General features: G+C 35.9%; 1 protein-coding gene across 13 annotated transcripts in view; it reads right to left on the bottom strand.

The window, feature by feature from the left end:
• Positions 1-13,685, bottom strand: part of TCF12 (transcription factor 12) — a 169,140-nt gene that overhangs the window by 104,037 nt on the left and 51,418 nt on the right. For 12 of the 13 annotated variants that reach the window (XM_075160176.1, XM_075160182.1, XM_075160177.1 and 9 more), the window contains one exon: positions 6,865-6,967. In XM_075160176.1, coding sequence (XP_075016277.1) covers positions 6,865-6,967 — 103 coding nt within the window. Of the gene's footprint in view, positions 1-6,864; positions 6,968-8,408; positions 8,463-13,685 lie in introns of those variants that run through there. The other variant, XM_075160185.1, reaches the window with a different exon arrangement.

Here is a 13,685-nt window from a genome sequence, read left to right as displayed (position 1 = left end):
AAGGACGCGAGCTCCCCGCTACATTTGTAGAAAGCCTTGAGGTACTACTGTATTTAAAGAAATGTTAGGAAAGCTATTTGATTGAAATATTACTGTAAACAGAAGGGGAAACTAAGCTTAACATACTCTTGTGAGCAAAAACCCAAGGGTAAAAATGCCCTGCACTTAGCACTGTCACTAAATGACTGTGTAATTTAATTTCCCAGAAACCCATTAGCTTTCACAAAAGGAAAATGAAGAGCAGATGAGAGCAATTCTTTGGTGTGAGTGGAATTTATTTAATGTAATACCTGGGGGGGGCGGGGAGGAAGATAAATCTGAAACCGTACCAACAGACACAAAATATGGCAACTCCAGAAAGCTTCAGCCTGCAGATGGACAGCTCTGCGCCCGCAGTAACCAGCATGTCAGGTCCGAGGTTTTACAGGTACGACTGAGGAGAGCCTGCCTCTGCCCAACACGCCACGCCAGAGCCGGGACACAGCCAGACGCAGAAATACAACAGAACAAAAGGATTGCTAGCATTTAAAACAAACAAAAAAAACACCCAAAAGAAAAGGGACCTCAATTTATTTATGGAGATTTTATATATTCATATACAAAGCAAATGATACATCCATTATCTGGAAAAGAGGAAGAAATCATTGAAATTTAACTTAAAACATTACTCTGGGTTTGAAATTTTCATTATAAAAACCAAAATACTACAAAATTCACATTAGGCTTTTAGCCAATCTATAATATCATATAAAAACAGTGTCAATCAAGCAGGTAAGCACAGTGACACGCCCAAAAGGAAAACAACATTCTTAGAAGGAAATTTAAACATACATCTTCCATTTGCCAGATTAATTATATGCAATGATTTGGAAAAAAAATAATTAAAAAAAAAATAAGCCTATCTGAAGCAACAAAACATGAAGCTTTACGGGGATGAAGCAATGGCAACACTTACCTTGGGAAAAGTAGCCATGATGTATTACATATAGATGAGTCAACATCTTGGTATTTTTAGCTTTAATAATCAAAACAATAAGTGATTTGATAAAATGTAAACATAATACTGTGAAACTGCATGATGCCAGTTACTGTAAAGTGAATTTCAAGGAACTTTTCCAGCATGGGAAATTTAAATCTATGGCTTGTGGTACATCCATGTCTTAGAGCAGGAGACTAGTACCCCCAAGTATTGTGAATGTGGATGATCTTACACTTGCGTCTTTTTTACTAAGAAAAGTTTTTCTGAACTCTTAGCCTACAATAATATTTGACAGATAGTTATGCACTATGTGAAGCTTATTAGCTATCCTTTTGCAATTTTCATTCAAGTTACTGCCCTACTCCTGTAAAATGAGATGAACTGAAGCACTTGTCATAATCTTTGTTGTGCCCCTGTTTTGTCATTTTCTTCTTTTAACATTTTCCTCTTTCTTCCTAATGAATTCTCTGAAGGATACAAAATATTCTGTCCCCACCATTCTCCAAGTTAATACCAATGTAACTGCGTATAAATTATTTCAGATCAATCTTGCCATTACTCATGTCTCTGGAGATCATTTCCACTGTGATGTCTATTTCATTCCTTGTGTTAAATTAGTAATGACTACAGAAGGCAATTCAAGGAAATCTAACTATTATTTTGGACAAATACAAGGTCTGCCAACTCACTACTTGCATCTGCCCTCTCCGTTCCTAAAAAGTAATTAAAACAAAATTCCTAACAAAAACTATAATGACATCATTCTTAACATTTGCCATTTTCACAACTATTTACCCTTGCTTGCTTCCTACTATTGCCTTCACCATCATAAAGTCATTTGATAATAAGCTCTATCTCTTCGATTCCAAAATTCTTTTACTGAAGGGCTACTGATGAAGAAAACTAGCAGTTTTTCTTAAGATTAGTTAGATTCTTAACTGAGAAACAATTCAGATGCATGCCTTCTTTTAATTGTATTTTAAAGTTCAAAAGCCTCTCCTTTTACTGAGAATAACCTTTCCCAAGTTAAGATTTAAAAGGCTTACATCACCTGTTTAAGAACAGTATCAGTACTGGAAAGCTTACAGAGGCTTCAGCTATTTACCATGTTGCTTCAAAAAATGCCCCTAATGTTCATCTTTAAAAATACTTACCACTCTATCCAAGCCAACTGAAGTGCTTAACTTACAAATCAAACAATAGATTTTACAATAAAAATTAGACATAGTAATTTCACTAGTTTGAAAGACACACTGGCAGAAGCACAGCCACTCTTACAAACCTACACAATCAGGCAATCAATTAAGTGAACAGTAACTCTAAAATCAGAAGGCATTCCAATCCAGATATTGATTGCTCATTTATATGATTAATTCACAAAATGAGTCTTTAGTTTCACAGTAACTCAAAAGACTACCTTTGAAAATTCATGGAATTTGGCTTCAACCCATCAAGCACTTCTCCGCTCCTGCCAGCCTCGCTCCACATGGCAGTTTCTACCCAGTACATACCTACCCAGTACATACCTATTAACCACCTGCTGCACTGGTACAAGACAGTTAAACACTAAGGAAGGTGTATATATATGTATGTAATTTATTTGCAAATCCTGTTTTGTGAAGCCCGATGACAAATCACCCGAGTGATTCAAGCGCATCAAGTACAACCAACATTAAGGGAAGCCACACTGCAAAAACCCCAAAATGCATTACTCTGCTTCCATTAGAGAGTACTGTGTTTGGTTCTTTCACCTATTTTTTTCAATCATGACAAGAATCAGGCTTACCCTTTATATTCACAGTATAAATAGTTAGAGTATAAGAAACGATATTTTGATTAACAATCTGAATATAGCTCTAATTACTGTAACAAGCTTCTACTCCCTCCCTTGTAAATACTGACTGGTGTGTGTCTTGACCTCCCTTGCATTGTCAGGTCCTCCATACTCTTAATGCTGACCATACGAAAATATCATGGCTACACCTAGCATGAAGCAGAAGTTAGTTTGTTAGGAAGAGGAGCACAGTCACCTCCCCACTAGGATACTAACAGAGGTGAGTGTTACAACATCAACAGATGATATAAAATAAACTAGTAACTACAACCCTGCAGCTGGTCTACCAGAGCCAGTGAGTAGGTGAGGTCGGGAAGATGCAAGTGATCTAAAAATCCTCCATTCCCACACATTCGGAGTTTCCGATTATGACAGTTTCCAGTTATCTGGGTTGACAGGTCTTCAAACCCTGTGGCTAGCTCAGGAACATCCAGAGCTCTAAAATTTAACCCACTTAAACTGTAAAGCAACTAGTTAAAGAAATAATGAGAAAACAAGGAAGAATACTTGAAAGAAAACTTGGAAGAATGATCTCTTTTTCTACTTCAAGGGACCGATTTCAACATGGCAAGCTTATATTCAACCACCACTTTTTCACTCACTATTGACTAAATTTTTTAATGACTTTTTATCACGTACAAACTTGTGGAACTGTAGTACACAGATGATGAACATTGAGCACAAAAGTTTTGCCTTTATCTTTTCCACCTCTTGAGGAAAGAGACATACAAAACAAATGAAGTCACCCACTTCAAATTTTCAAGATGGACCAACAAAAACCCCCTTTAAGCTATATTCAGGAATGATCTGCTTTCTCTCTGGTAAGCAGAAGTAGAAAAGCTCAGTAGAATAAAGTCCAGGGAACAGTACAACAGAAGATACAATACCACAAGCTTGAAGAGCCCTAGCAAAAACTGACCTCTACTTGCAAGTGCAGGGTACTAAAAGGCAGCATAATTACAGAGAAAAGAATCTCATATCCTTGTGAATAGTTTTCTAGAATGTAATTAAAACAGAAAGTGTTGAATAAGCAAAGATTATCAAGTCTAAATGGAGCTACAATACCACCAATATATCTTAGCCTGATTTTCTACATATCTCTATGGATACCAACAGACTATGCTGGTGCCAAGAGGATTCAGTGTTTTTACTTAAAATACAAGCAACGACCCTTGCTTTTTTATACTAACAAATCAACAGGATAATTCTGGAATTCATTAGTGAAGAACACTAACCAATCCAACATAATAGCTTTACTTCCTCTGCAAAACACTTCAAAAAATATCTAAATGAATATGGAAATGCATCTTTCTGTGGCAAATTGTTCATTATTGAATCATTATCAACTCTTGTTAGACAAAATTTCTCTCTTTTGCAATGTACAAGATCATTAAAATGTTTGAGAGCTCCATCATGAAAGACAGTGGCACTTTATAATCCGCTATCTCTTCAGGCAAATATGCTTACGGCTGAACATAATACACAAAATAACAACATCCCCTTGACACACAATTCTTTCTTTTAATGGCGCTCTTAAGTGTTGACAGCAATGGTGAAATATGTTGTTGCTCGCTTTTTTTTTTTTAAATAGTTTTTAACTATTTCAGAGATGTATTTCAGTCATGATCAAATGTTGGGCAGGGATGTGTTTCTTAGATCTTCAGCATGGAACCCCAGACACTCCATCACTCCTATGAGCCTAGTGAGATATTTCCTATAAGCTCATCAAGTTCATGTTCTTTGCCTCCACCTCCTTTTAACCTCTGAAGATCACAGAATAATCAATCAGTGCATTAAATATCATCTACAGTAACTAATAAAATGGATGTTTTCATTCTGTTTATGGGAAGGTGTCCACAATTTGATATTAACAAACTGTGTAACATTTTTTTTGTCTAAAAAACTTAAGAAATCTCATTTTTCTTTTCAATAATAAAGAAAAAAACATAAACACAGATAGTGGTACTATATAGAAAAATGCTACTGAATGTTTTTATGTAGCTTTTATCATTCCTTTCTCCAAACTTGCAGCATCAACTTAAGATAAGCTGCAAAAATGCATGATGTGAAAGTATATATACAAAGCTGCATCCTATACTGTAACATAAGTAAAATGAATATAATTTTTTGTTATAACAAGCCAAAAAACCACAGGTGAAATACTTTTAAAAGCATACTTCTAGAGTTTTGAGGTGTACATTTCTTAGAGATATATACTGAATACGTTCTATAATTCTATGCTGCATATAGAAGGAAATGAAGTACTATTGCTCCAACAAAATAAAATCCGTAAGAACTGTTAGCCATAAAGCATTACAAAACTATTTCAGTTCACTATTTCTGCTTTGGGTAAGTGATTGACACACACACATCTTGCAATTCATTAATTCTCTCCACAAAACAACCTCAATAGAGGCTTCTTCTCAAATCTGTATTAATGATGTAATTCTATTAGGTCTAATGGAATCACCTAGCCATCTTTTCAATAAAATTGAAAAACTAAGATGACATAGTTGCACCAATTATTTTCTTCATCTATTTAAAGGCATATATTGTTTAGAAATTGGACGGCTCAAAATAAAAGCATGAGCAAATAGTTTGCCTTTGGTAATACAAATTTAAAAAAAAAAAAAAATCAAACTCTGCTATATATTTTTGTAAAATAAAATCAGTATGAGCTACAAAGAGCCATTCCATATGTGCTACTGATCAAAATACTGGAGAAGCAAGTCTTTTTAGTCTCCTGTATTTAAAAAAAGATAACATATTTGAAACAGTATTGGGGGGAAGCTCTACTCTGCTTTATCAAAATAACTAAAGGAAACTACAGTTTAGCTTTACTGTCTTCAGATATAAATATCATTGACCAATTGACATGTACTCTCTCTAAACAAAGACGGTCATTTTAAAATTACATATTTTCAGGTTCATACATGATGGTTTAAATGAAATTCTGTTTTCAGCAATAGCTGTGCTTTGTCTGCCTCTATTTCAGAGAAAATTAAAGTAGTAAACAAAGACTGAGCAAAGTAGAAAGATTTCCAAAAGAAATTGCAGACCACCAGGCTTTGGATTTAGGTAATCCACTTAGATTACCATGGCTATGTCTTAAAAGGACAATACTGAGATCACAAAATAGGTCACGTCTACAAGACGCAGAATATGTAAGTGAAACAATGTCAAACATACAGATTCAGAACAAACATTCAGTTATCCCTAAGTTTAAGACACAAGAAAAAAAATTTGTCCCAAGACCATGTATTGCCAAACAATAAATATTTTGAAATCAACATTTTTATGCTCCAAACTGGAATAGTGAGAAGAAGAGTTTTGAACAATGCCATCAATACATTAACAAGTTTCAGGTAACTCAAAAGTGCAGGCAATAAAGAAAAAGCTTTCAATACCTAAGCCCACAATATAATACACATTTTGCTTGCTTGTTTTTCCAGTTTCAAAAGCAGAAAATGTTGGACACCCACAGCCTGGAAGCAGTAACAACATTTGCCTAGCAAAATAGGAGTTTGCATCTATTTCTGAGAAGTAACAATGTTTCTAATACAACAAATATCAAAGAAATTAGAAAATTAAAAATAAGATGCAAGCCCTCAAATTATTAACTGAAGAAAAGCGTAAAGTAAATTGGTAGGTAGTTCAGGAATCAACAGTGTTAGAAAAATAACTACATTTTTTTAAAATACACAAATTAAAAATTGTTATAGATGTCTTCTCAGCAAAAGTTAAGGAAAATTCAGCTTTAAAATAATTCAGAATTTACAAGAGAAATGTAAAAATCAAATCAAAATATATCAGCTTTCTAGATCAACTTGAGAAAATCTAGGTATTTCCTTCTTCTAAAAAGTCCTGGACAATGGCCTTTATGAGGAATTTGCCCAACATAAAAAGATTTCAATAGGGAAGTCAGTGTTGCTATGAGAAACAGAGCAACTTCCAGATGCTTGACATGTCAGGCCTAGACAAGGGAATGAAAAATGTCTCTTTCTGACCAAAGAGGCTTTGAGGGGATACTCGTAAAGAATTACCTACTTACCCATCAGATTTGAGTTCATGAAAGGTGTCGGGGACAATCCTTCATGGGGCCCTAATCGACTGTCATTCAAGTGATCACTGTAATGAGGACTGTCTGCAAAACCCTAGAGAAAAAAAGACCAGAGTATTAAACAGATTATTTGGCAGCCCTGCTAATTGAGTGTAATGACACTTTCCTAATTAAATGTGCAGAGTCACAATTGGTCATTAATCACAAAAGTTGGCTTTTGGGTCTATCTCACAGAAATTACTCCCTGCCCACATTTTACCTTCTCCCCCTTTTCTTTCTCCCCCATCGAAAAGAAACCACATAATTTCTTAATAAGCTGTGTCCTCATGGACAATATTTCTAAAAACTGAATAATACTGAGATATTTTTATATTTGAATCCTCTTAGTGTTAAGTCGCTAACCACTGAGAGAGTAAAATTAGTCTGAAGAACTCGCAACTGATTTTTTTTTCTCTGTGGTTTCTGTTTGCATTAATAAAACAACACAGTAAAGAGGTCAGGAACGTAACTGACATTAGGAAAAAATGTTAGTGCAAATGACAAGAAGAAATTCCATTTCCCCTTGCAGCCTGCTATTAATGCTACAGATTAATAGGCATTTTGACACTATCACATTACTAAACAGCATAGCTCACTGACAAAAGGTTTATTTCCAAATAGTGATTAAATAAACAACTTTGTCACCCAACTTGCAAATAAGCACTCAAACCGAAATACTGTTTTGCACTTTTCTAGCATTAGTATAGCCAACTTAGCAGGCTTGGAGTGATCCTAATGCAGTCAGGAAACACTGGCTTATTGAAAGCTTGCGCCGAAGGTATAGAGACAGAAAACACAGAGGCCCTAGGATTATTTATTAATTAACACAATTATTATTTAATTAACCCAATTACTTAAAATTCTCTTTTGTACATTTCAAAATGCTTTCAGCTTTTCCATATACAGATATGGATATGGTATTTGCCATTCAGACTGATCAGATGTGCACCGAATCACTTATTCTGTACCAAAACATGACAGACCTGACACTCAAAATTGCACCTCCTTTGTAGCCAAAGTTTTGAAAAACATGTTCCAAACCTTATCTTACAATTCCCATTTACTCACTTCTTTAAGTCTGGTAGAGAGAAACCTAAAGCTCAGGCCTAATTAAGGGAGAGGAGAAAATTGTTCACAGCTACCAGAAACCATCCCAAGTGCCCTGGGACTATAAAATCATCAATCACTGAACATTTATCATTTTTTCAGACCACAGGCTCACATTCAAGACAACATTAATGGGGCTGAAACAGGCCTCACTATCTTTGCAGGCGTGCTGTCAGTTCTACCAAAGGGCTAGTAACTGAGGGCTAAATAACTGTCAAATCACTACCGCTGCTTGTGGATGCATGTTACAATTCTGGCTGCTATTCGGCTTTAAAAGTAATCTTCTGGGAGTCCCCAACTCCCAAATGAATCTTTGACTGACTTTATCTACTTCAGAATCAGCGATACACATGTGATAGGCATTCAGAAACAATCTTAGTGACATTTACAACTTGCTTATGACCACAAGGGTGTCCTCTGGTAACCATGACCTAGCCCCGTCTGTCAGACAAGCAGTGTGTAGCAGCAGCTGCTGAGGAAATGGCGTGGCTCCTAGCTAAGGTCACCACACGTGGTTTATTTTTATGCTGAAATGAAACAAAAAAGAAATTGTATCTGCTGAAAAAAGAAACAAAAATTTTCAAATAGAGGACAAAAAAATAAAGCTCCTAAGTAGGTAGCTTCCTATTTGGCTCTCTACTTGTACTCATTGTGGGTTTTTTTAACTCTTTTTCCCTAATACGTCAAATATATTTTATTTTTAAAAGAAAGAAACTAGGAAGGATGCTATCAGTGATAAAAGAGAATCCATATCTTAGACATTCAGGAAGTGGTGCCTAGATGAGCCCCAGAAAGGGAAATCTTCAAGAGATCTTTATTTACAAAGTAAATAATAAAACTACTGAAAATATAATAGGAGTAAGACTCATTTCATACACAGTTATACATCATGCAAAACAATCTACCTAATGCACAAGATTAATAATGCTCCTCCCCAAGTTATTATTGCATATTGCCCCCCCCAATAGAGGAATTGGAGAACTAGATGGGTAGTTTACACAGAAAGGAATGTTCTCCCTTCTACCATCAGAATTCCTTCAAATAACCCTTTACATCATGTTCTTTTCACATACCATTTCAGTTTCCCAGAATGAACTTGCATTCAATTACCACAGCAAGTTATATTTCTACACCACTAGACAAATGAACTACTTTATCTACCTAAAAAATGCTCCAAGAAGTCTTCCACAACAGTAAAGCCATAGAAAACAGAACATATACTATACAGGGGGAAAATGTACTAAGGCATATGCAAGCACTTTAAATAGAATTGGGTTTTTTGTACTTGAATTCAATTCCTAACTGAAATTAATTGTTAGACATTTCATTCTTTGTCGTGCATTACAGAATTTACACTTGTGCAAACTGTAACCTCTCTCACCCTTCATCTCCAGTGGACCTATGTAAAGATGTCTTAACTTGGCCACCATCCTTGACACTAGTTATTCAGAGTCTTAGTAATGAGTTATGGATTATCAGCTCAAGCAGCAGTTTTGTTTGGGATTAGAAACCTTGGGCTGATTCCCACATATAACTCACCCACACTAAATGAACACAAAATAACCACAAACACATGCAGTTTTGATTTAACAAACTTCTTTTGCACTTCACAAAAGCAAATTAAGTAAAATCAGAGGAGCTCTAAAGGACAATGATTTAAATTACACAGAGTTATTTCAGAACATTTAAGCTGTACTTCAAATAAAATTGCATTCCTGATACCATTACTTGCTTTTACATCTGTATTGTTAACTTCCATCATAAACAGCATAAAGTTGTACTGGGAAGAACTGTAATCAATCATAGATGAAAACTTTAGAAGCTTCCAATAGCTTCTGAAAAGCTACTGGAAGCTTCTAGTCATACAATCAAGGCTTAAAAAAATTGATTTAACAAATATGATAGTGCAAATTGACAACATATGTTTATTGCTTAAAGAATAATGCAGTTGAGAGCCTTAAAAAGTCTGTCTGCAACACCAATAAAGGACAGTGGTTTATTAAAAGGTATATCCCACCTGTGTGACTGAGTTACAAAGAGAAAACACCATCAGCTGGCATCTGAACTCACCCCTCATGGCAAAAGCAACAGAAGCTGGTGGTGGGGATATATATAAATTTCTATCAGAGCCCCTTTTCAAATCTATGTTTTAAAGAGGGCTCAATAATATATTCTGCCAAATTTCATTCTTTCTTTCCGAGAAAGGAAGGAAATTTCAGTTCACGGCGATTTTGAAGACTACTCTCTGAAACAGGACTCACTTGATCATAGCTAGATTGATACAGGTTCAAAGCAGAAACAGGAGCTAATTAATTATGCCAAAAGCTATTCCCCCTCTTGGGAAGAACTATTCGATGATATATACTCTGACCTGACTCTACTGGAACAAGCTGGTGATGTCATTTTTTGGACCACAGGTGGGCTTCCAAAGCCCTTTAGAGGATTGCGACCTGCTGTTACCTGCGAGGCAAGTTTGACATAGAAAGGCTGGAAGGAGACACTCCATGCTGAGTACACATCCCCATTTCTGCCACCTTTGCTCCCTAGCAAACATACCAATGGATTAGCATGCATCAGAGTGCAGTTTGAGTATTTAGCAAATAACTGTCAAAAAATCGGCAAAATAGGAGTTACTGGATAAATTTATTTCCTGTTCCAAGCACCCTATTCTGAAGGGACTGCAGATAGCTCAGGGCATTTTTCTGTTTACAGAAAGAAAACTGGTTTTGAATATGATTAGATGCCATAGCTCTAAACTGAAAACCATCTTGTTTGTTCCAACCTCTTACACAGCTACTACAAAAGCAAGCTTTGACCTTCCCAAAGGAAGACAAAACTTTTCCTTCTGTATTGTTATAGCCCCAATAAAGTCTAATGGGGGCTAACCGTTCCCTTACAGCATTTTGTGATGTTGTCACCATTCATTTTGCAACAGGTCTCTCCCTGGATTTTAGTCCCACTGCATGTTTCTGATCAGAAAGACAAAGTCAGATACATCTACAAATAAAAGCAACAAGTATTGTCTACTAATAATACCTGTCATGAAATGCAGCTGAAAGACTACTACTAATTAGCACTGCAACTTAACTGAGTAGCAAAGGCAGTCTCAACACTGAATGCTCTAACATTTCATTCATTTTTCAGGTATTTCATTGGATTAGAGTAATGTTCTCTAATCATTCCAATAAATTAAGTCCATCAATTAAAAAAAAAATCAACAGTTGCAATTCCCAGCTCTTCTGGTTAAGATGCCCCAAGTGTCCAAGTGATTTAGGCTTTATTTGTATCAGGGGGATTTTCCATGCACAGGTATGCTAACACAGCCAAACAAATTAAAAATCTGAGACTATTTTCAAAATCATAAATAGTTGTATACAGGACACCTGAAAATTATCTTACGGGATGTATTGTTCTAGAAAAAACAGAAGAGGAAATGGGAAAAAAAAAAAAACAAACAGAGAAAACACACTCCTTACTAGGCATGTTTATCCTATCAAACCGTAAGGGAAGGCCTGACACAATGAGTCTATGCCCCATTTTACAAAATAAAATGGTAATTGACCTCCTAAAACTCAATGTCTTTCAATGACTATTAAAGTTCTGACATTTTGGTTTAAATCAATCACAGAACTCGCCTAAGAACAAGCCAAAAAGCCTCCCCAAGTTCACTGTTCCTACGCCTTTTCATTGCACTGGTTCCAGGGCTTCTGTAGGATTCATCCTCTCCCTTTTGCTTCCACTCCAAAAACATAAAACTATTGTCCCTTAGTAATTGTTTTCTAAAGTCATACTAGGATTTGTCCATGCATAAGCAAAACTGTACTCCTGACCCTAACTCAAGTTGTGGGTTTTTTGGTTTTGTTTTTAAATAAGCACAACATCTTATCTCCACTTCAGGGTAAAATTTGAAAAACGAAGAGACACTATAACTATATGGCACACGATTTTCCCATGCGTTCATTAACTTCATGGAATAACTTCTTCCTGTATGGTTAACTACTCCACAGCATTTTATTTGCTCAAGCCCAGTAAGTTAGAGAAAATAGGGTTTTTTTGTTTGTTCCTCCTCCCATATCCCCAAGCCCTCTCCGACACAAGTCCCTGGGAACAGACCAAAATCAGACCCAGTTGTGGCTTATAACCAAGCTGCCAGATCAATAAGTGGGTATTTGCATTTTAGCAACTTACAATATAGCTCAATTATTGCCTTTAAACTTCAGACATTAATATTCCACTAAAATGAATGGTTGACTTCACAGTTTGATGTGGCTACAGACCAAAAGATTAAATTTAATGAATGCTGCTTCTGATTCCTTGAGTTTTATAGTTTGGCTGACCTTAAGTAACAAATATTAATTGTTTAAAACTCAGAAATACTGAGGTCCCTTCCAAACTAAATTTGGCTATGACCATATGAATCAGGCAACAGTCATCTAAATGACTAATGTGTAAATGAATGACAGTGAATCTACTTTATTTTGGATTATCTGCCTCTCCAAATTAATCTGAGAGTTCTAAAGACAAACAAGGGAAAAAACACAAGGGGGAAGAAGTGGGGAGAGAGAGTGAGACACAGAGACAACGAGAGACAGAGGGACAGACCCAGAGAGACTGACTACACCCGGGAACGTTGTGGTGAGTCACTGACTGAAGATTAGACAAAAGGCTCTGGGCCATAGCCATACCAAGGTGTCCTAGCTAATTTAAAAGATTATGGATTATGTGATCATGGCTGTTTCCAGAAATAAACAACCATTTTGTTTTGGAAAGAGTATTTTCAGTCATTGAATCTACGTATTTGTCAATGGCTCCTAGAGGAAAGACTACAGAGCCAAAACCTGGCTGGGTCTATTGAACATACAGTTCAGGAAAAACCTTGCAAAAATGAAGGTAAGCTACAAATAAATCCCGAGAAGAGTACTCTTCCTTTTTGCCTTGAGGATCACCTGCACTATATTCATTTATCTTAACCAAACACCAAGAAACATCACACTGTCACAGGTCACGGTACAACTCCATCTAAATCACTAACAGTCTTGCAGCGAACTATTAGTTGAGTTGGGAACAATGCTGTTTCCAAACAGTGACCAAAGTGATTTTACAAAGTATTCACCTGAGAAGAACAGGGAAAGACACAGCAAGACAGCAAAATGTATACATTCCCAAGTACACTTCTGACAAAAAAGTACTAAAGAAGCACAGAGATCCACACGGCTGTATTTTAAGAAATCAGTCTATCATTTTTAAATAAAGTACTTCATACAATTTGAATAATTTTAAGTCTGAAAATACAGAACTTCCAATCAACTGTACAAGAACAAAACAAGTTAAGTCTGAAAACTTACTTTCAGGTTATTTATACAAAGACTATTAGCTCGGATGTTGCAACTGCAGCTATTCTTGACTATATTGTGTAATTCTATGGACCAGAGAGACGTGCACAGAGACTTTTCTGTGAGGGAATGGGGAATTACGGGATAAATCAGTTTGTGGCTGAACATAATTAATCAATAATGTATAAACCTCCTATGCAACAAAAAAAAAATCCAACCAACCGGCATTATGATCAAAAACTAAAATGAAAAGCAGCTTCTTCAATAACCAAATCTTTTCTAGCACAACCAATAATAAATGCATCCAGCAACCTGCTTTTCTCTGGTGTTACA

This window comes from Calonectris borealis, chromosome 11 (genome assembly GCF_964195595.1).
Source record: "Calonectris borealis chromosome 11, bCalBor7.hap1.2, whole genome shotgun sequence".
In the NCBI taxonomy this organism is placed as follows: domain Eukaryota; kingdom Metazoa; phylum Chordata; class Aves; order Procellariiformes; family Procellariidae; genus Calonectris; species Calonectris borealis.
This window is presented reverse-complemented; position numbering and strand designations above follow the sequence as displayed.